The 24354-nt window shown below is 37.3% G+C and overlaps 1 protein-coding gene across 5 annotated transcripts in view; it reads left to right on the plus strand.

The window, feature by feature from the left end:
• The first annotated feature begins 3336 nt into the window (after nt 1-3336).
• Nucleotides 3337-24354, plus strand: part of MLLT10 (MLLT10 histone lysine methyltransferase DOT1L cofactor) — a 250852-nt gene continuing 229834 nt past the window's right edge. For 4 of the 5 annotated variants that reach the window (XM_074192969.1, XM_074192970.1, XM_074192971.1 and 1 more), the window contains exons 1-2: nt 3429-3643; nt 5150-5229. In XM_074192969.1, the coding sequence (XP_074049070.1) occupies nt 3484-3643; nt 5150-5229 (240 nt within the window). In that variant the 5' untranslated portion in view covers nt 3429-3483. Of the gene's footprint in view, nt 3399-3428; nt 3644-5149; nt 5230-24354 lie in introns of those variants that run through there. The other variant, XM_074192967.1, reaches the window with a different exon arrangement.

A 24354-nucleotide genomic window follows, 5' to 3' on the forward strand; every position in this document is an offset into this window, starting at 1 on the left:
AAAAATTTAAGGACTCTTTACTTTCCATAGAAGAGAAGAAGCATTGTTCATATTTTTCATTATGCTTAGGTCATAGGTCAAATCATAAAATATTTTCCTTGAGCTTCTTATGGTATTCATCAAATGATTAGCTCACAGGAATAGCTGAGCTATCGCTGATGTAACTGCTTTTATATCAAGAGGAATATTAGATAATCTGAGTTTTAATCTTACTCAACCAGTACTAGATATATTTTTCAACATGTTTCAAGAATGTCGAACGGATTTAAAGAGAATATGTCCAGCAATGATATATCACCGTTTTAAAAAATTTCAAATTTTCTTTTTCATTAACTTAATCTAGGAATTCTAGTTTGATTATTTTCATCACCATTCTTTTTTTTTTCCTACAAAAAGATTTCAAAAACCCCTCCAAATAGACAAAAACCAGTTCAGTTGATGTTTAAGAATTTCTGGATGGAAGTATAATTAATGTTCAGTTATTTAGAAGTACCAAGAACTATTACTGAATGCAGCACTTTACAAATTGTCTAGAATTGCATGTAAACAAAGGAAAAATGTTAATGCATGAATTGTATCGTGAAGATTCCCTAATAATCTTCCTATTTACTCTTCAGAGAAATTCAAGTAATATCCTTCTGACATGTAACTTGTAAGGAAAAGTTTGATATCTAACAAGTTCATATTCATTTAGATTCATTAGATTTTCTTTGAATTTTAACAATTATATTTGGATGTATTAAATGGCTTTCAAAGATGATTTTTTTCTCTGAAAAATGGATTCTTTATATCAATACTTAATGGCACTATAATATTAACAAAAGTTCATTTTCAGATGTTGATATTCTTTTTTTGAGATAATGTATTTTTTACTGTTTTTCATTTCAAAGGTCTTCTCAAAATGATTATTTTATACAACTATCAAGAGGTTATCTATATTTTGCTATGAAATATTATAGACCACTACTATAAGGTAGTGATCATGGAGTCCTTCTGTTCATATAAATTAATTCCATCAAAAGAACTAAGCTTCAATCCATTAAAAATAAAACAAATGTATTATTAAATAATTTAGTGCATTAAGGCTTGTCTGCATTTTTGAAGAAGGGAAGTTTCACATTGATCTTAACTGGGAATTACTGCACTTTAGGAGTCTGGGCAGCAATTGGGTATTGAACTGGTATTCCATTGTATTAGTATAGAGATAAAGGATACAGTTAAATGGCATATATGGAGCAAGGTGATATTGTTTGAATGCAGTTTTTGGTTTTACACACACACCAATGAATTAGAGATATATCTATAATATGTTTGAATATGCACTATTACTATTCCAAAAGGAAGAGATCACATTTTACATATAAACATTAATTGCAATAAAATTTTCTAAATTTACTGATATTGCCAAGAAGACTGGTCAATTAAAATTTTCCCCTGCTTCTTGTGCACTATTAGATTTTAATGAATTTCTATGCCCTTTTTCTTTTAAAAACCATATTGTTCTCCATGTGTATGTATGAGCATTATAATTCTGCTGTGAATTTCTAGTGAATTAGTGAAATGGTTTCCATTGTTTTTGGTTACAAAAATATTTGGATCCCTTTTGAAACTAAAGATTTTTTATATGAAGAGGGATAGAAGTAGGACTCCTTTATCTTTTTTTTTTTACTTGAAATAATTATACATTTCTTAATCAACACTATTTTGTTATTTTGCCATGAATACCAACTCTGCACCTGCAATTTGCAAGTTATTAAACCCCAAATGCAAACTTGCTTTTTTTTAACCATGCCTGTTTTTAAACAGCTACCCATATTCTAATTTTTATGTTAAGTATGTGATAAGTTAAATGCAAACTTGCTTTTTAACCATACCTACTATTTTAAACAGCTACCCATATTCTAATTTTTATGTTAAGTATGTGATAAGTTAAATGCAAACTTGCTTTTTAACCATGCCTGCTATTTTTAAACAGCTACCCATATTCTAATTTTTATGGAAAGTATGTAATAAGTTAAAGGCAAACTTGCTTTTTAACCATACCTACTATTTTTAAACAGCTACCCATATTCTAATTTTTATGGAAAGTATGTGATAAGTTAAATGCAAACTTGCTTTTTAACCATGCCTGCTATTTTTAAATCGCTCCCCATATTCTAATTTTTATGGAAAGTGTGAAAAGTTAAATGCACACTTGCTTTTTAACCATACCTACTGTTTTTAAACCGCTCCCCATATTCTAATTTTTATGGAAAGTATGTGATAAGTTAAATGCAAACTTGCTTTTTAACCATGCCTACTATTTTTAAACCGCTCCCCCTATTCTAATTTTTATGGAAAGTATGTGACGGGTTGACTGATATAGAAGGAAATTATGTTAAACTACCCTTATGACATTGATCTCATTTCGAATCCGACGCTGGACTCACATGAAGTGAATGTGACTGTGCTCTGTGTGTTGTTGGGCTCTTAAACAATCTAGGTCCACTTCGTTTTTGTTTATGTGTGTATCAAGACAGTCCCCTCCTATCTAAATAATATAAATCTCCAGAGTGGCTTTGGGAAAGAGTGAGTAGATGCATGTTGAGTCGGAAAGAATGCATTGAAGGCACCTCTTGGGATTAAGGCGTTCTAGGTAGGGCAGAGGAACCACGTGCAAGGCCGGCCCCCGGTTTGGGCCTTGCAGATGAAGATGTCCCAAGGTTCGTGTGGCAGCGCGGCGGAGGCGGCGGGGGGCTGCCTGGGCAGAGCCGCTCTCCACGTGGTCTGCTAACTTTGGGCAGTTTGCACCGTGGGCGTTCGGGCGCTGGCGGCGCCGCGGTGGCCCCCCGGCCGGGCGAGGCCGTGCCCGGGAAGGGCCGCTTCGGGTGGACGGAGGGAGGGCCGCCGTCCGCACTGGCCCGAGCCTCTCCCGGCCGAGCTCCTAGGCCCGCGGAGGAGGAGACTGACCCGACGCCCCGCTCGTACGCGGCGCGCGCGTGCGGGCGCGGGCACGCGCGTGTGGGCGCGGGCACGCCGGGCGCGCTTCCGCCCCGCCCGCGGCCGTCTCCGGGAGGGGCGGCCGGAAGCCGCGCCGCGCCGCCGGCGGCGCGCACGTTCCCCCCCCCCCCCCCCGCGCTCCCGGGGGCGGAGGCGGCGCGCACGCCGGGGGACGCCAAAGAGGAAGCGAGCTCCCTCGGTCCCCTCCCAGCGCCCCGCCGCCCCGCGGGAGCCCCCAGTGCGCCTGTGCGGAGGCCTAGTGGCTATGCGTGCCCTCTCCGGGCTCCTGCCGTAGCGGCCCGGGCGGCGCTGGGGAGGGGAGCGCGGGCGGAGGGGGCGGGGGGGAGGGGGGAGGGAGTCGGCGCGGACATGGCTCCCGGCTCCCGGGCGGAGCGCGAGTGACGAGCGGCGGAGCCCGAGTGAGCGGCCGCGGCGCGGCGGGCGGGGGGCGGCGGCGCGGGCCTCGCGGGGCGCCCCCTCAGCGCTGTGTCCCCTCCCCCGCAGATGGTCTCTAGCGACCGGCCCGTGTCACTGGAGGACGAGGGCTCCCATAGTATGAAGGAGATGATTGGAGGCTGCTGCGTTTGCTCAGACGAGAGAGGCTGGGCCGAGAACCCGCTGGTGTACTGCGACGGCCACGGCTGCAGCGTCGCCGTGCACCAAGGTAAAGCCGGGCCGGCCGGCCAACCGCCGCCGCCGCCGCCGCCGCGCTGTCAGGGCCCGGGCCGGGGCCGAGCCGCCGCCAGCCGGGGAGGGGGAGGGGAGGGGAGGGGAGGGGAGGGGGAGGGGAGGGCGGCGGGGCCCTGCGGCCGGGCCACGTGGGGGAGGGGCGCCGGGGCGCTGTCAGCGAGCCCCCCCCCACGCAGAACGGAAACGGGGGGGGGGGCTCCGGGGTTAGGCTGCCGTGGGGCACGCACCGGGCTCACCCTGTACCTGAACACACACACACACACACACACACACGCACACACACACATACACACACGCACACACACACACACACACACACACAGACACGCGGGGCGGTGTGATAGAGTGAGAAGGAAGAACAATCGACGCTTGACTTGTAATACATTTACTTTTGCCTGTATTTGCACTTGGCTGAAGTAGTAGCGTGAGATCAGGAGAGAATTGAGTAGTAAATGTTCCCCTTTTCAGCACTGATTGATCGAACGTTAGGCCCTTTGACAACTTGGAAAAATTTACTTAGAAATACACTGGTTAATACGTATTGTTTTTTTAGCATGCGTGCATGAAATATGGGTATGAAACGCTGGTAAAAAGGCCTCGTTAACCTGAAACGTTTTAGTAAGCTTCTAGCTGGAGACATTCTATGTTTTGGCCATATTCTTACGGCTTAGAATTTGACATTACCAACTCACCACCATGAAACGTGATTCTTTAAGAATGTTGGATTATATTTTGGATTATGTAGTATAATCTGCCTTACCCAAACTGCACTGAGGGCTTAGAGTCGATTGGACACCTGCCGTGTTCTTTGTACTGTTTTTAATCTGACTGTATATTTGAAAATCATCACATTTATGACTAACTTCATTAAAATCACGTAGCTGGAGTTTCCAGTCAAGTTATGGCTCGAGTGTCTAACTAGTTTACATATGTATTTGTGTGTTTAGAAATAAAAATAGGATGATAGTAATTCAGAGCACTGCAAGTAGAGGCATTGGAGCCAACTTTATAGTTTTATTTATATATTTAAAGTTAAGATTAATAAGTTTGGGATGACTTCATTTTTTTCTCTTTGTCCTATTTAGTCAATTTTAAAGGGCATTTTGCAAATCTTTTCATTTAATAAAAGTGTAATATGGAATGCAACTTGCTATGACCAAGTTGATGCTAAAATGAGAGAATAAAGTTCTGAATTTCTAAAATCCAATGAATTGTGTTAATTTTGACAAGATGACCGTATCTTTGCTAAGATCCATTTAAATTCATGAGTGACATTTTAGTACCGATTAAAAAGCAATGCCACATATAAAATTTTAAGTTAAATTATAATATTTTGGGTTCTTTTGCTATCTAGAATCATTCATCAAAGTACCATTCATTTATCCTATTCTATTGAATAATTATAGTATAGCACAGGTTTTGCAAGAATTTTGATTTTTTTTATATTTGTTAAAAACCATTTTATTTTTATTTTTAACAGCTTGCTATGGCATTGTTCAAGTACCCACTGGACCTTGGTTTTGCAGGAAATGTGAGTCTCAGGAAAGAGCAGCAAGAGTGGTAAGGGCTGTGTTCATTTAAACATTAACCTGTTATAGATTTCTCCTGCTTAGTATAACTTTTTAGTTGTATTTTGTCTAGTTTCTTTTTAAAGTCCTAGAGAAAAAATTTGGACTGAATATTTAAATGTGGTTTTTAAATAGATTTAAAAAAAAAATGGAAAACTCGGAAATATTTGAAGAACTTAACTATTTGTTGACTTCTTTTGAACATCTGAAAACAATAAAATTAAAATTGGAATTCTTTAGCATTTTCTCTGGATTTAAAAAAATCTAGAAATAGATAAAAAGGTTGAATTATCTGGTCATGTCTGAGTTGCATATGATAGAGAAATTTCTTAATGTGTTCATGCTGGGATTTTTTTAAATTGAGAAAATACTCAAAATTTCAGTTTAGATTTTTACTTTTTTTACTAAATCTGTAGGCTTATAGTATTGCTCACATTGAAATTCTCAATGATTTCATATATTGCCTCATTTGACATAGCTTAAATACTTTTTTTACTTGACTGTTCTTTTAGTATTCCTCTGGTGGATTATGATAAAAGCAGTTCTCTAGTAATATTTTTGGAAACAATGTAGAGATAACATTTTATTATTTTTATTTGTGTATGACCTTGTGCGTTTTATCTTTCTTTACTCTTAGTTTTGGGTGAAGAAGTTTGCAGAAAATAGAAAAAACATTCTTTTCTTTCCAAGCTTTCAGCAAAAGCAGTTCATGTTTTTGTGTTTGGGCAGTGTTTGTTCATTAAGAACAAAAGGTGCACTGATTGTCCAGAAAGAGATCTGGAATATATTTGTGAAGAGGAGAAGAGACTCAAGGTGGAAGTCTAGGAGTTAGGTTAGAGAAAGTAACCTTAAAATGTTGATGACTTGGAAGTTTCATTTTTCTTATTTTTTTTTTATGATTAAAGTGATAGACTAGAGGAGCACGGTATTATTATTATTATTATTATTATTATTATTATTATTAGAAAGGGCTATAAAGATGGGAAGACACCTTAGAAACTCTACTACTTTGTTAATAGAGCTATATTTGGAAAACTAATTGATGGATGAGGGGAAACAATAGTAATCATAGCTAACTTTCATATGCTTTCTCTGTGCAATTATTATCTCAGTTGATTCTCATAACAACCAGGGGAGACAGATGCTGTTATCATCCTTGTTGTACAGTAAAGAAAGCAGACAGAAGTTGTGACTTATCCATGGTCGCACAGTAAGTGCTGGAGGCCAGATTTGAATTGTCTTCCTGACTTCAGGCCTGGCTTTATATCTGCTTTGCTAGGAAAAGAAAGGGAGAATAGTTGGGGGGGAGGGGAGTGGGGAGAGAGAGAGCACCTTTTTTTTTTTTTAGGTTTTTGCAAGGCAGATGGGGTTAAGTGGCTTGCCCAAGTCCACACAGCTAGGTAATTATTAAGTGTCTGAGGCTGGATTTGAACCCAGGTACTCCTGACTTCAGGGCTGGTGCCTTATCCACTGCGCCACCTAGCCGCCCCTGAGAACTTATCCTTCTGATTAATTTTCATCAAAGAGTAAGTAGGGCTAATAAGAGTATATTATCTCTAATAAAATGTAGTTATTTTGTTTAGGAATGGAAGACATTTTCTGGAATTATCTTTTTTAATAGAATTTTCCCCCAATTATATGGAAAGACAATTTTAAACATTGTTTTTTACTAAGTTTTGGGCTCTAGATTTTTCTTCTTCCCTTTCTTTCTTCCCCTTTTCCTTAAATAGTAAGCATTTTGATATAGGTTGTTTATGTGCTGTCATGTAAAACATTAGTCATGTAGTAAAAGAAGAAAAAGACCAAAAGGAAAAAAACTACAAAGAAAATAAAGTAAAAATAGTATTCTTCAGTAGTATTCTGTGCTCAGATTATATCAGTTCTTATTTTGGATATGAACAGCATTTTCTCTCATGAATACTTTGGAATTAATTATCTTGGAATTATATTGCTGAGAGGAAAATTAAAAGTCTTTCACATAATTATACAATTATGCTGTTACTGTATACAGTGTTTTCTTGGTTCTTTTCATTTCACTTTGCATCAGTTTTTTAAGTTTTTTTCCTGCTTTTTTATAAGATAAATAAACAAGCAAGCAATAAATTTTCTTCTTTGACCATGCTTATTCTATCATTTTCTCTTATAGCTAATATTTCTAGCACTCTTGTTGAATAAATAGTGGTGGTAATATTTACTTTTGATCTTATTGGAAAATCTTTGAACTTTTCTTTATTATACGTCTTTATTTGTTCTTGGATTTACAGAGATAGTATTTACTAGATTAGGGAAGAGGAAAAGCTTTTTAATTGGGAAGAAAACATGTAAATAAATGAGTATATGCAAGTTACATACAGAATAGGTGGAAAGTTACCTTAGAGGGCCATCTCAAGTTACTGGGAAAGACCTTCAAGGATATGATAAAGCTAAGCTTTGCAGAGACTTGAGTACTAGTCAAAGGAGCTCATATTTTGTAGGTTGTGCAGTGGATAGAGAACGAGCCCTGGAGTCAGGAGGACCCGAGTTCAAATTCAGCCTTAGACAATAATTGCCTAGCTGTGTGACCCTGGGCAAGTCACTTAAACCATTGTCTTAAATAAAAACAAGAAACTTGTATTGGGTAATTAAAGTATGCTTTTGAATGATTATTTTGGCAGCAGAGAACAAGATAAGCCACTGTACTAGTTTAAATGTGAAGGGAGTCCTAACTGGATGGGTTGCTGATAGGATTCTTTTCATTGATAATTTGCTTTTATATCTTCATTTCCTTAATTATTGTATCCCTGCTCTCTCCTTATTATCTAGCTAGCCATCCTTTGCACACAAGAATAAGAGGCCAGAGGCAGGAGGCTAGGAGGGGAACAGCCCAGAAGCACTCTAAGGAAAACTAACCAATGCATAAATTAAGTTGACAGCATAATGGAATTTTCACATCTTTAGTTTCCCTGTCTCTTCATATTGCTTTTGCTCACCTCTTCTCCTGGCCAGAATTCTTGAATGGTCATGATGTTGATTTAGTCTTTCCATTTACCTTGTCAATTTTGCATATTGTTTTTATTTCTGCTCATCACTGCATCAATTCATGTAAACCTTTCCATACTTCTGAATTCTTAGTGCTTGCTACTTCAAAAAGTATTGCTATAAATGATTTTGATTTCAAAAGACTTTTCCTTTTGTCTTTTCCCACCCTTGCAGTACATAAGCAACAGTGTATAGTTTGATAACTTTTTAAATTTGCTTCCAGATTGTTTTTCTGTAATGATTCTTACATTTCTAGCATTGTACAATAATGTGTCCTTGGAATACAAGGGTTTTGTTTTTGGGTTTTTTTTTGTTTTGTTTTGTTTTGTTTTTGGGTGCTTACTATCAGGTCACTGTACTAGATGTTTTAGAGACAAAGACAAATCAGACATAGACATAGTTTTTGTCCTCGCAGAACTTAAGAGTTTGGTAGAGGAAATAAATTAGGAAACAAAAATAAAGTTTTATGAGAAATTTTGGGAAATAACTAATGAATGCATTGCATGGGGGCTGTAGAAAAATTGGGAGGTTAATAGGAAAAAATAAAGGATAACCAAGCAATTTAGAAAGTCAGAATCAGATATTCTCTGATTTCAAGCACAAGTTACTAGGATTAAGGACAGAATTAAAGAAGAGGAAATTGGTTTTGGGTAGGAATTAAAGGTTCCATTTTTAACAATTTAGTGGGGAAAAAATGAAAATTCGGGAAAATGATTTGGTTCTAACAAGAGCAACAATCATAATACCTAGAATTTATATAGTGCCTATAATTTGTCAAGTACTGTGTTAGGCACTTTACAAATATTTATTTCATTTGATACTCAGAAAAACCTTGGGAAGTATGAGTGCTCTAGACCTCAATAGCTGTTGGAACTGGAGACAGAGAATGTTCTTTCTGAAATTGACTGTAAAAGAGAAATGGAAGCTAATAGGAAGTGCCTCTGGAGATAGAGGGAGGAAGGGGATAGGATTGAGATGGAAAGGAGCAAAAAGTATTTTGCAGGGTTGATGAGGGAAGGCAGGAGAGTATCATAAGGACATTACCTTTGGAAGGAATAGGGTTGCCCTTTATCAATCAAAAATTGGATGAGACACTTATTGTGGATGTTACAGAGGGGATTCTAGATGGACCTCTGAGGTCCTTTGTTTTTTAACTCCAAAGCACCCCCAGAATTTAGATTTGTGGACTTAGAAATTAATGGTTGTTTCTAAAGGTAATTACAGTAGAGTGTATAGGGAGATTAGAAGCTTGCTTTTGGAAGTTAATTGAAGAAAGCTTCAAAAAGAATTTTGGCAGTGAATATAGATTGGTGATTTGATGATCAAGACTTTTGGATCTCTGGAGCCCTTTACAGTTTAAAAGATTATTAAGGATTCCTTTTTTTTTTTTTAGGATTTTGCAAGGCAGATGGGGTTAAAGTGGCTTGCCCAAGGCCACACAGCTAGGTAATTAAGTGTCTGAGCCCGGATTTGAACCCAGGTACTCCTGACTCCAGGGCCGGTGCTTTATCCACTGAGCCACCTAGCTGCCCCAATTATTAAGGATTATTCCAAAGAGTTTTTCTTTATGTGGATTGCATGTTTAGATATTTATCATAGTAGAATTTAAAGTGATAGTTTTAAACTATTAAAAATAACAATAATCCTATTATGCAAGAATGTTTTAAGTGAAAAATAACATTATTTCTAAATCAAAATACTGAACAGCCTTGGCATTATCTTAATTTTTTTCAAATTTCTTTAATGTCTTCAATACAAGACAACTGGTTTCTCATATCTTTTTTTTATATTCTTTCTGTTGATAATGTTTGGTTGAAGTATATTTCGGGAATCCAGTCACACACACACACACACACACACACTCATATATATGTATGTATATATACATACATATATGTAGTTGGAAAAGGGCAGAGTATTTTAATAAGCTTTAGTGTTAATATGAAAATAATTTTGACTTTGTGGACTCAGTTAAAAGATTTTCGAGATTTGCAGATCATACTTCGGCATACCTCATAGACTGGAGAAGATTTATTTCTGTAGGGAGTTGCAAGCAGGGTCTAGAACATTTGTAGGTCAAGGAGATTTGCCTTTCTATAGACAGGAAAAAAAAGAGCCAGTGGCAAGGGAGAGGCTGAAGATGCTGCAGCACTGGCCTGATGAGTTGTGTTAGCGGGCTGCCATATGGTAAATTGAGGCAGCTGGAGAGCCTGCTTTTGTTGTCTAGTCAGACCTCCAGGAAACCAGGGCTGGCCAGAGATGCTACCATATTTCCAGGGAGTGCTGAAGGCTTTTGTTGTTGAGAGATTCTATATGTAAGATACTAACTCATATCCCTAAGGGGAGAAGGAGTAAATTTCCAATACACAAAGATACCCAAGTTTCAGCCTTCACAATACATAAGGCTTTACCCTTTAAAAATAAATTCTTTTTTCTATAACCGGTATATTTTCCAGTGTCCCTCCTGTTCCTGTTCTCTGGGACCCCATTTCTTGTTTTGGATACAATAATCAGATGAATAAATAGCAGCTATTGCTATTCTATGACTTCCTAGACCCAGCTCCTGTACTTTGTCTTCCTGTATGAGAATGTAAGTGCCTTGAGGCAGGGACTTGGTCATGTTTGTAGTTCATCTTCCCCTGCCTGGCACTGTGTTTCTAAGGCACACACAAATGTCAATGTGAGTATTTTTAAACATTGATTGGTAGTTGTCCTTTGTGCTCTTTTGGGATTTTTGAGTTTGACATTTAGTTGAGTGGGAGGAGAATCAGAGATTGGATTGTTTTCCTGATTATCTTTTAGGTCATATGTGATGGACAAGGTGGAGAGTCTTCCATGATGTCAGGCACCCTGGGATTGCTCTTGGACCCATGTGGATACTTTATAAGGTTATTTTAGGGATGTCTTTTTAGTGGGTTTTTAGGAGTAAAAGCAAAAAAAAAAATTGAGGGATAATTAACTTGGCATTGATGTAAATTGTCTGGCAAGATCCAGGAGGTGGGTCTTAGATTGTTCTATCTGTTGACTCAATTCAGAGGCCCTTAAAGGGAATGCTGAAGGCTTTTGTTGAGATTCTACGTGTAAGATACTAACTCAGATTCCTAAGGGGAGAAGGAATAAATTTCCAATACACAAAGATACACAAGTCTTAACCTTTACAATACACAAGGCTTTAGCTTTTAAAAATAAATTCTTACTGATACATTTTTTCTATCATCATTATTTTTCCCAGTATCTCTGTCAGAGAGCAAACCCTTATAACAATATTCTTTTTTTTTTAAGATTTTATTTATTTTGAATTTTACAATTTTTCCCCTAATCTTACTTCCCTCTCCCCACCCCTCACAGAAGGCAGTTTGCCAGTCTTTTCATTGTTTCTATTGTATACATTGATCCAAATTGAATGCAATGAGAGAGAAATCATATCTTTAAGGAAGAAACATAAAGCATAAGAGATAATAGCAAGATTAGACAATAAGATATCTGTTTTTTTTTCCCCTAAATTAAAGGGAATTGTCCTTGGTTTTTGTTAAAACTCCACAGTTCTTTCTCTGGATACAGATGGTATTCTCCATTGAAGATACTCCAAAATTGTCCCTGATTGTTGCACTGATGGAACAAGCAAGTCCATCAAGGTTGAACATCACCCCCTGTTGCTATTAGGGTGTGCAGTGTTTTTCTGGTTCTGCTCATCTTGCTCAGCATCAGTTCATGCAAATCCCTCCAGGCTTCCCTCAATTCCCGTCCCTCCTGGTTTCTAATAGAACAATAGTGTTCCATGACATACATATACCACAGTTTGCTAAGCCAATCCCCAATTGATGGACATTTACTTTGATTTCCGATTCTTTGCCACCACAAACAGGGCTGCTATGAATATTTTTGTACAAGTGATGTTTTTTACCCTTTTTGATCATCTCTTCAGGGTAGACTCAATAGTGGTATTGCTGGATCAAAGGGTGTGCACGGTTTTGTTGCCCTTTGGGCTTAGTTCCAGGTTGTTCTTCAGAAAGGTTAGATGAGTTCACAGCTCCACCAACAATGCATTTGTGTCCCAGATTTCCCACAACCCTTTCAACAATGATCATTGTCCTTTCTGCTCATATTGGTCAGTCTGAGAGGTGTGAGATGGTACCTCAGAGAAGCTTTAATTTACATTTCTCTAATAAGTAATGATTTAGTGCAATTTTTTATATGACTATGGATTGCTTTGATCTCATCTGTAAATTGTCTTTACATATCCTTTGACCATTTGTAAATTGGAATGGCTTTTTTAAAAAAAAATTGACTCAATTCTCTGTATATTTTAGAAATGAGTTCTTTGTCAGAAATACTAGTTGTAAAGATTGTTTCCCAGTTTACTACATTTCTTTTGCTCTTATTACAGTGGTTTTGTCTGCAAAAAAGTTTTTTAAATTAATGTAATCAAAACCATCTATTTTTAGTGATGTTCTCCATTTCTTCCTTAGTCATAAACTGCTTCTCTTTCCATAGATCTGACAGGTAAACTACTCCTTGATCTTCTAGTTTGCTTATAATATTGTTTTTTATGTCTAAATCCTGTATCCATTTTGATCTTATCTTGGTAATAGGGTATGGGGTGTTGGTCTTAACCTAAGTTTCTTCCATACTAACTTCCAATTTTCCCAGAAGTTTTTATCAAAGAGAGAGTTTTTATCCCAGTAGCTGGATTCTTTGTGTTTATCAAACAGCAGATTGCTATAATTGTTTCCTGCTAAACAAATGTTATTTTTATTATGTTTTATTTTCCCCCAATTTTTAACTATTATTTTTTAAGTTTTGAATTCCCAAATTCTATCCCTCCTTCCCTTTCCCTTTCCTGAGTTGATAAGCAATCAGATATAGGTTATTTATGTGAAATCATGTAAAACATTTCCATATTTAATAAAAGACAAAGAATGAAAGTGAAAAATGCCATGCTTCAGTCTGTATGCAGACAGTATCAGTTCTTTCTCTGAAGGGAGATAGTATGCTTTAATCTAATATTAGTCCTTTGGTATTGTCTTGAATTTTTGCATTGCTGAGAATGTCTCATTCATTCACAGTTATTCATTGAACGATATTGTTATTACTGTGAATATTGTTCTTCTGATTCTGTTCACTTTGCATCAGTTCTAGTAAATCCTTTCAGGTTTTTTGGGAATCTTCCTGTTTGTCATTTCTTAGAGCACCATAATAAAAATTACATTTTGTTTATTAATTTTATGTTATTACAGTAATCTTATTATGAAAGTAATCATAACCCCCCCCCCCCTCCTGCCCAAAAAGATGAGAAACCTGAAGAGTAGATAAAGAGAAAAAAGAAGTGAACTTCAGTCTGTGTTCAGATTCCAATGGCTGTCTCCAGGATGAGCTGCCTTCCCCATCATAACCACCAGAGAAGTTGCTTCAATATTTTTCCCACAGTTGCTATCACTAGTTGTATTTCCCTGTACTCTATTTCTCCCCACTCTTCATCTATTCTATTCTCTCTTTCCTTTCAACCTGTCCCTGTTCAGAAGTGTGTTGTATCTGAGTACCCTCTCTTATGATCTTCCCTCTCTTCTATCACCTATCCCCCACCCCCATCCAATCCCTTTCCTCTCATTTTTCTCTAGGGTAAGATAGATTTCTATACCCTATTAAATGTATATGTTATTTACTCTCTGAGCCATTTCTGATGAGAATAAAGGTTCACTCATTCCCCCTCACCTTCCCCCATTCCACTCCACTTGATTCCATCTTTTTACTATATTATACCATTATATTTAGCTCCTTCCTGAGCCTTGGCTATATATGCTCCTTCTAACTGCTCTTATAAATGAGAAAGTTCAGATGAGTTATCAGTATCTTCTTCCCACACAGGAATGCACACAGTTCTTTATCATTAAGTTCCTCATAGTTAGTCCTTCTTGTCTGCCCCCTCTATGGTTCACCTAAATCCTGTACTTGGAGATCAGACTTTCAGTTCAGCTCTGGTTGTTTTAATAGGAAAGTTTCCTGTTGCATTGAAAGTCCATCTTTTCCCCTGAAAGAGGATGGTCATTTTTGCTGGGTAGTTGATTTTTGGTTGTAAACCAAACCGAATATCATATTTCAAGACCTATGAGCCCTCAATGTAGATGCTGTCAGATCCTGTGTAATCTTTACTATGGAGCCACAGTAGTTGAATTGCTTATTTCTGGAAGCTTTTAGTATTTTCTCTTTGACTTGGGAGTTTTTGAATTCGGATATAATATTCCTGAGAGTTTTTCTTTTGGGATCTCTTTCAGGAGGTGATCAGTGAATTCCCTCAATTTCTATTTTACCCTCTGCTTCTAGGATCTCAGGTCAGTTTTGCTGTGTTATTTCCTGAAAAATGAAGTCTAGGCTCTTTTTCTGGTTGTGACTTTCAGGTAGCCCAATAATTTAAAAATTATTCTTCTAGATCTATTTAAAAAATATTTTTTAAAATTTATTTTTAATTTTTAGTTTATTTTTTTTTTGTAAGGCAATGGAGTTAAATGGCTTGTCCAAGGCCACACAGCTAGGTAATTATTAAATGCCTGAGGCTGGATTTGAACTCAGGTACTCCTGACTCCAAGGCCAGTGCTCTATCTACTATGCTACCTAGCCGCCCCCTGGATCTGTTTTTGAGGTCAGTTGCTTTTCCAAGGAGATATTGCATATTCTCTTCTAATTTTTTCATTTTGGTACAGTTTTATTTCTTCCTGATTTCTCACAAAGTGATCAGCTTCCTTTAGTTCCATTCTGCATTTGAAGGAGTTATTTTCTTCAGAGAGCTTTTATCTCCTTTTCCAGCTGGCCAATCCTGCCTTTTAAGGAATTTTTCTCATCTGCCTTTTGTGTAGCTTTTTCCATTTGACCTAAACTGATTTTTAACATATTATTTTCTTCAATATTTTTTTGCATTTCTTTCACCAAGTTGCTGACTTGGTTCTCATGAGTTATCTGCATCACTCTCATTTCTCCTCCCAATTTTTCCTCTATCTCCCTTAATTGCTTTTCAAAGTTTTTTTTTTTTTGAGCTCATCCATAGCCTGAGTCCGTTTTCTATTTCTTGAAAATTGATTTTGGATACATCTGATTTTGTCATCATCTGGGTATGTATTTTGGTCCTCCATGGGACCAGAGTAATTTTCCATGTTCAGATTCTTCTTTTTCTGTGGTTTGCTCTTTTCCTCAGCCTATGACTAATTTACCACACTTCTAAGAGTTTGGGGGGTTTTTGGGGACAAACTACAGGAACCTTAATTTCCTCTAAGGTATTGTGAGAGGTTCTGACTGCTCTCTTGCCTATGTGCAGGCCCTCCCCTCTGCCCTGGAATTGTGAGGAGGGTCCCTGCTTGGCTATGTGGTATGGGCCCAGACTGTAACCTGGATCTGAGTGTGGGCAAGCAGCTGAGTCCTGCTCCAGGGAGAGCAGGAGATTTCTGCAGTCTCCTCCGACCCCCTTACCATTTGTGTTCTGAGAGCTCTTCTGACTCCTGCTGTGGTTTCTCACTGCAGGGCTGCTCTGAGGCTGGCACTCTGCTGTGCACTCACTTTGGTGCGGCAGAATTCTCTCTCTACCCCTTCTGGTTGTCCCTGATGATCCCTGAGCCAAGAAGTCTGGAAACTCCCACCTCTGCCACAGACCCAGGCGTCCAGCCCGGCTGTGCTGTATTACAACTGCGCTGCAGCTTTGTCTAATCCCTGGTCTCGGTAGAACAGACCTATCCTGGAGATCTTCTCAGTTGTTGGACTGGGAAATTGTATCACTTAGTCTTTCTATGGGTTCGGCCCCTCTAGATTTTGGCTAGAGTCATAATTTGATGGCTTTTGGAGTTTTTTTTGGGGAATGAGTTTCTGAGAATTCCTGTCTTCATGCTGCCATCTTGGCTTTACCCTCCCCCATTAATATTTTTTTAAAGAAGCAAAAGACAGAACATTAGCAAAACCAATCAGTACATTGGAAAGTATTAATATATGTATTTTTAAATGTTATATGTATATATTTTATGATAAGCAGTATTGATTCTTTTATATTTCTCAAGGGTTTGAAAGAATAGCAGCCACAAAAATTCAAGGAGCAAAACCATATCCTCACATATGTAATAATGGGTATAGAACTTCAAAGACCAGATATTATGAAAAGCAATGGGACATTTAAAATTCTGTTGGCCTTGTATAGCCTTGTCAGAAGCAGGCATATGGAGAGCTGCTGAGGAAGAATAATCAGAGCAGTGCATTTCTATTGGGGTGAAGAATTGACTTGCAGAAGTGATAAAATGATTGCATAAAGCCCAGTTAGAAAGTTATCATAACTTGTTTTAAGGCTGAGAGTACTTGTATTTTTTCTCTCACATAAAACTGTGAATCTCCATTATGTAATGCCTATTTTTTTTTTTTTTTAGTATGTAGTCAGTTCAACAATTTAGTATATAGTTAATTCAAAGCTATTCTTCTTGTATTATTCCTTCTGGCCTTCCTTCTTTTAGGAGACTTAGGATTTTGTAAAGAGTTAATGAAGAGGGGTGGCTTGGTGGTACAGTGGATAGAGCAGTGACCCTCGAGTCAGGAGTACCTGAGTTAAAATTCGGCCTCAGACACTTATTAATTACCTAGCTGTGTGACCTTGGGCAAGCCACTTAACCCCTTTTGCCTTGCAAAAAAAAAACACCACCTTAAAAAAAAGAGTTAATGAAGAGGGCCTGCTAGTTTGTGCAGTGGTTAAAGCACTGCTCCTGGAGTCAGAAGGACTTGAGTTCAGATTCGACCTCATACATTTAATAATTGCTCAGCTGTGTGATCTTGGCAAGTCACTTAATCCTATTGCCTTAAATAAATAAAAATTAAAAAAAAAAAGGTAAGATGTGGAGAGATGGAATTGAAAAGAGTAGAAGGGCTGATCCTGGGAATGTTTACAGAACTCAGCAACTGAATAGATGTTGGGAGGGAGAGGATAGCCAGAGGTAATTCTACAGTTCTGATCTTTGGTGACTTGGACAGTGGCATCATTTTCAAAAGTGGAGGGGCAGATTTTTTGATAAAAGCTGGATACAGGGTGGTTTTCTTTTTTTCTTTTTTCTTTTTTTAGCTTTTGCTAGGCAATGGGGTTGAGTGGCTTGCCCAAGGCCACACAGCTAGGTAATTATTAAGTATCTGAGGCCGGATTTGAACTCAGGTACGACTCCAGGGCCAGTGCTGTATCCACTGCACTACCTTACCACCCCAGATACAGTTTTGTGTTTGAAGTGTTGGCAAGGTGAAGAAAGAACAAGCAATCAGAAACAGGGTCTAGACCTCTGGGGTGAGGTTCACAGAATTTTGGATTTGGAAGGGACCTTCATTGTCTAGTTTTTCCCTTAAAAAGAATTCATTCTCATATTCTCTCTCTCTCTCTCTCTCTCTCTCTCTCTCTCTCTCTCTCTCTCTCTCTCTCTCTCTCTCTCCCCCCCCCCCAGTTTCACTTTAGCTGATTGTTTATTGGCTTAAAACCTAAACATTGTCAATTTGAGAAACCCACTTTCATGTGCTGCTCCAATCTTGTTTTAAAAATCTAAATTCCTCTTGATCCTTGGTAAAATGTGTTCAAAGAAAAAGAATAGATACATATTTATTTTAAAAACACTACTCATGGATTTTCAGATCTGAAACAAAATCCCTTAGATTTTGATGCACTGCTCTCACAATTTTTAGGTTGAACATCATTTAACTTCCTAAAGCTAGCAGGAGAAAAGGATTAAAAGGATTCTTTCTACAACATGCCTAACAAGTGATTATTCCATCTTGACTTAAAGAAGGGAAACTGAGGTAACACATTCACCTTTAGGTAATTTTGGTCATTAGGTAGTTTTTTTCTGATATCAAACCGAATTGTTCCTATTTTTTAATTTTCTTTATTTTATTCCTAAATCTCTCTTCTGGAGTCAAACATATCTAGACAGATTCTTTTTTTTTTTAATTTTAAAAATATTTTTGATTTTTGCAAGGCAATGGGGTTAAATGATTTCCCCAAGATCACACAGTAAATGTCTGAGGTTGGATTTGAACTCAGGTCCTTCTGAGCTCCAGGACTGGTGCTCTATGCATTGTGCCCACCTAGCTGCCCAGACAGTCTGAGATACTTTAGATATCATTTCTTCTTAGGAGAGACTCTGATTTCTGTTTTCTAGGTCAAACAACACCAATTTCTTTAGCCAGTTTGAACATTCTGAACATAAATGCCAACAAAAGAGCATTTCCATATACACATCTGACCACAAAAGAAGAATTGAATTTTAAACTCTGAATCTCCATTTCATGCTCCTTGCTTTATAAAAAAATTATATAGGGGCTGCTAGGTGGCGCAGTGGATAAAGCACAGGCCCTGGAGTCAGGAGGACCTGGGTTCAAATCCTGTCTTAAACACTTAATAATTACCTAGCTGTGTGGCTTTGGGCAAGCCACTTAACCACGTTTGCCTTGCAAAAACCTAAAAAAAAAAGTACTTATTAAAAAAATTATATAATAATTTTACCCTTTGTCTTAACTCTTCTGGGCTTTCTTTTGAAATTCTATCTTTTTCCTTCTGTGCATTTAAAGAATTGTTTCAATAGCTCTTTTATTTTGGCATCACTATTATTATGCCATTTCTCTCAATCTCTTTTCCCATTTAAAAACTGGAGAAAAACAAGAAAAAATGTATTTGTAGCAAATAAATATTGTCAAGCAAAATGAATTGACACAGTGATAAAGTCCAGATAATGTGTGTCTCTTTTTGCACTTTGAGTATTTCACCTCTCTCTTAGAAGGTAGATGACACATAATACATCAAGTATAGTTTTTAGATATACATAGTTGATCATTTCATTGATCAGAAATCGTAAATCTCATAAAAGTTGTTTTTCTTTATAATGTTGCCTTATGTATTTTTTATTAAGGTTCATTGTTTTTTGTTTTACAAGAGTTTTTAAAAATATAATCAAACTTGTCTCAGCATTTTTATATGTTATGATATATAACTGAGCATCTTTTCATAGTTGTGAAAGGAATTACTAGGAATTCAGCAGGAGGTTTGTGCAGGGGAAAGGGAGGGCAATGAAACTAGATTCGCCCCCCCAAAAAAAATGTTTTTGCAGTGTTAAAGAGAGAGTGTAGTATCTAATTAGGGATAGATTAGATCAATGGAAAGTTTTTGCTGGACTGGAAAGGTGACCTGAACCTGTTTGTAGACTGATGAAAGACTATAAAGAGGAGCCATTGAGATTGCATGAATGAAAGGGGATGACTAATGGATCAGGTTTGTGAATGGGAGAGAGAAGAGATGATATAACCTCTTAAGTCTCTTCTAGGAACTAGACTAGAAGACTGTCTTTGGAGACTGGAAGGAAAGAATGGAAAAGGTTTAGAGGAAGGGAGTTGAGAGTTCACTTTGATTGTTTGAGCTCATTAAAACTTGAAGGTGCCTACCCCATGTCATTTGTGAAAGGTACAGTTTGGGCTTTGAAATGAGAAGACAGCTGATAGTAGTGTTAAGAAGAGATGAGTAAAAGGATTGTGAAGTAGTGAAAGCCTATTTCATAATTAAGTAAACATAAATTCAAAGTGCACCAAGTCAGCATAAATTCAGTATAGGAATAGAGGAGGGGGATAGTAGAAGTTACCCAGGGTTGAGAGGGTTAGGTGGGCACAGCATCTAGTTCTGGTGAGGCCACCCCCCCCCCCCAACACAGAAAAAAAATTTGAAGGGTAGGATTTTGACAAAAAAGAGGAAATTCATAATTTAGGATCTCAGAGAACTTTCGAAAGGTAAAGTGTAAGATGAAGTAGAATGAAATAATAGAAAAGCATCAAAGATGAAAAATTCAAACAAGCATAAAGCAAAGACTCCAAGGATAGTGTCAGTTGGAGAGAAAGAAGAGTTAGATGGGAGACAGGATGATTTTGAAAGAGGTCTGTTCTGTTTAGGAGCTTAGGGAGATGACAAGGATTGGGAAGCAGGCAAGGAATAGAAAAGTTGGTGAAAGTTGATTTTGTTTGCATCCTGAGACTTGGAGGACTTTGTGAGTGCTTTTTTTTAACTTTAACTTATTTTTGAATTTTACAGTTATTCCCCCTAATCTTGCTTTCCTCCTCCACCCCCACAGAAGGCAGTTTGTTAGTCTTTACATTGTTTCCATGCTATATAGTGATTTAAATTGAATGCATTGAGAGAGAAATCATATCCTTAAGGAAAAAATAAAATATAAGAGATGGCAAAATTTACATAATAAGATTTTTTTTTTTAAATCCACAATTCTTTCTCTGGATGGTATTCCTCATCACAGATATGCTAAAATTGTCCCTGATTGTTGCACTGATGGAATGAGGGAGTCCTTCAAGGTTGAACATCACCCCCCATGTTGCTGTTAGGGTGTTTTTCTGGTTCTGCTCATCTCACTCAGCATCAGTTCATGCAATTCCTTCCAGGCTTCCCTGAATTCCCATCCCTCCTGGTTTCTAATAGAACAATAGTGTTCCATGACATACATATACCACAGTTTGTTAAGCCATTCCCCAGTTGAAGGACATTCACTTGATTTCCAATTCTTTGCCACCACAAATAGGACTGCTGTGAATATTTTTGTTCAAGTGATGTTTTTACCCTTTTTCATGATCTCTTCAGAGTATAGACTGAGTGGTGATATTGCTGGATCAAAGGGTATGCACATTTTTATGGCCCTTTGGACATGGTTTCAAATTGCTCTCCAGAAAGTTGGATGAGTTTACAGCTCCACCAGCAATGTATTAGTGTCCCAGTTTTCCCACATCCTCTCCAACATCGATTGTTGTCCTTTCTGTTCATATTGGCCAGTCTGAGAGGTGTGAGATGGTACCTCAGAGATGCTTTAATTTTCATTTCTCTAATCAGTAATGATTTAGAGCAATTTGTCACATGATTGTGGATCTCTTAGGATTTTCCTCATAAGTAAACTGTCTACATATCCTTTGACCATTTGTCAATTGGGGAATGGCTTTTTTTTAAAAATAAATTTGTCTCAGTTCTTTGTATATTTTAGATACGAGTCCTTTGTCAGAAATACTAGTTGTAAAAATTGTTTTCCAATTTACTACATTTCTTTTGCTCTTGTTACAGTGACTTTCTCTGTGCAAAAACTTTTTAATTTAATGTAATCAAAATTATCTAGTTTGTTTTTAATAATGTTCTTCAACTCTTCATTGGTCATCAATTGCTTCCCTTTCCATAGATCTGACAAGTAAAGGACTTCTTTATCTCCTAGTTTGCTTATAATATTGTCTTTTATGTCTAAATCTTGTACCCATTTTTATCTTATCTTGGTATAGGGTTTTAGGTGTTTAGGGACTTTGTGTTTGGTGATAAAAATCCTGTGTTTTCTTTGTTTGTGTTTTAGTGAACCTTGATAAGATTGTATTTTAGAAGTCTTTTCATAGATTCTATCATTTTGAAACTAGAGATAGAAAGCACTATACTTGTGAATACAAGTGAATGCAAGTCCCACCTCTTAACTCATGCTGGTAGTTGTGAGCCTGGGAGAAAATCTCTGCCTCTTCAGGGTTTGGACATCCCTCTAAAACCCACACTGGCATCCAGTGTGGGTCTGTAGCCTTGTGTGTTCCTCGAGACAGGGGAGAGGTGAGGGATCACTAGTTGTTTCTAGAATCTTCAGTAAAATTGCAGAGTAGCCTGGCAGAGTGGTTAGATCTCAAATCTAGGGATAGGAGATCTAAAAATGTAAGAACAAGAAAGAACTTTTTTTTTGTTGTTTTTTAGGTTTTTGCAAGGCAATGGGGTTAAGCGGTTGGCCCAAGGCTTCACAGCTAGGTAATAAGTGCCTGAGGCCAGATTTGAACTCAGGTGCTCCTGACTCTAGGGGACAGTGCTCTATCCACTACTCCACCTAGCCACCCCAAGAAGGAACTTTAAAAATCTTAAAATACTACATAAAGCCATTTGTTATTAAAAAAGAAATAATTGTCTTAGACCTCCTTATAAACACTCCAGAATCTACCTTTTGAACTATGCCAACCCATCTGTTTTTTTCCTACAAAATTACCCCTTATAATTTGAGGTATGTAGTAGATGGCCTATTGAATAGAAAGTAGCCTTCTCGAGACTTGAGTTCAAATACTATTGGAGAGACTTAATAGTTTTGTGACTCTGGAGAAGTCTCATCTGATAGTGCTTTATAATTATATGTACTAGTAATCTAAATTCTATTCTCAGTGGATTGGTAAAGTAATGCATAGTGAGGTGCTGATGATTGACAAGTTAATCCTGAAGATGTTTGCTTGTTAAGAACAATATTTTTGGTAGAGATATCCCAGATGTCCTCTACCAATGGAAGTAAAAAAGGCTCTTTACAATTTATAATCCTTGAGATTTGCCTAGAGCAAGGTTGACAAACTCAAATAGAAACAGATCTCTGGTGGGCTGCAGATTGACTTAAGAAAATCACAAATTATTATTATTATTATTTGGGCTTTATTGAACTTTTATTTATTTTGTTAAACATTTCCCACTGACATTTAATCTCATTCCAGCTGTTCTTTTGAGTTTTTCTCTCTTCCAGTTTGACACTTTTGGCCTACAACATTGAAAAGTTAAGCTACTAACTTGGGGTTTGCAGCCAGTATGTAAAAAAAAAAAAGGTGGAACTTGAATCTGAATCCTCCTTAGACCCAGGATTGGCTCTGATTATATGAGAGAGAATATTATCAGTCTTTTTTGTAGAGAGAGGAGTTTTACACCTACTCATTTGAACTATAATCTTTCACTGACAAATTTCTTAATGGCTTTATGTCTGATTTTAGTGTTAATTTCTTGTAACTTGTTCCCAGCTCCATCTTAATTGCTATTTTCTATAGTCCTTTGTAGTTTTCTGGTTTCCTTTCTTTAGACATTATTCTCAAAGATTTTTGATATGTTAACTATCAAACCATTCTGGTTTTTTTGGAAGCTCTGCTATCCTTTGGTTTGCATGGCAGAACACCATGCTAATATTCTCCTATCTTCTGTTAACTCTGAGTCTTAGTATTTCCTCTACATCCCTCTAACTGCTCCCTGGCCTCTTCCTGGAAAATTCTCATTAGAAATTTCATGATTTGAAAATCTATATTAGTTTGACCCAAATTCCAGTATTGCCATATATATTAGCCTGCTGAATATTTTCACTTAAATGTCCCTCAGAGCATATGTTTTAGATTGAATTCATAATCTTTCCCCTGCAGATGAATTCCTTCTATTGTATTATCAGTCAGTTATAAATGTCATGATTGTCCTAGTTATCTAGGAACAAAATCTGTGAATCTTTAACTGCTCACATATCAAATCAATTTCCATTATGTTTTGATTCTTTTTTTGGAAACATCTTTCATACATGTTCTTAACATTTTTATTATCAACCTATTTCCCACTGCACTTTTCTACCTCCCCAGGGTTTTTAATATATTTTAGATGTCGAGGTTTGTCATATATTTTAAGTTTTTTATTGATTTTCTTTAAAAATGTTTTAATTAATGCCTTTTGCTTTCATTTGATTGAATAAAAAAGCTTTTTAAAATTTTTTTATATGTAAAACACTATGCTAAGAGCTAAGAATACAGATAGAAAAGTACAAACATTACTGTTCTTAAGTGCTTGCCTTCTTCAAAATTATTTATTTTTAACATTCACTTAATTTTGACTTCCAAATTCTTTTCTCTCCTTTCTCTGCCCTAGTGATTGAGAAATAGGCAATACAATATGTATCTCTTTCTCAGGGAGATCAGTGGATTCTCTCAATTTCTATTTTACCCTCTGCTTCTAGGATATCAGAGCAATTTTCCTGTAGTAATTTTTTAAAGTGATGTGAAGGCTTTTTTCCTGATCATGACTTTCAGGTATTCTAATAATTTTTAAATTATCTTTCCTAAATCTGTTTTCCATATCAGTTGTTTTATGAATGAGATGTTTCACATTTTCTTTGAATTTTTCATTCATTTGGTTTTGAAGTATTGTGTCCTGCTTTCTCGTAAAATCATAAGCCTCCCTCAGTTCCATTCTTTGCTTGAAGGATTTGTTTTTCTCAGAGAGCTTTCTTATCTCTTTTTTCCATCTGGCCAATTCTGCTTTTTC

This window comes from Macrotis lagotis, chromosome 7 (assembly GCF_037893015.1).
Source record: "Macrotis lagotis isolate mMagLag1 chromosome 7, bilby.v1.9.chrom.fasta, whole genome shotgun sequence".
Classification (NCBI taxonomy): domain Eukaryota; kingdom Metazoa; phylum Chordata; class Mammalia; order Peramelemorphia; family Peramelidae; genus Macrotis; species Macrotis lagotis.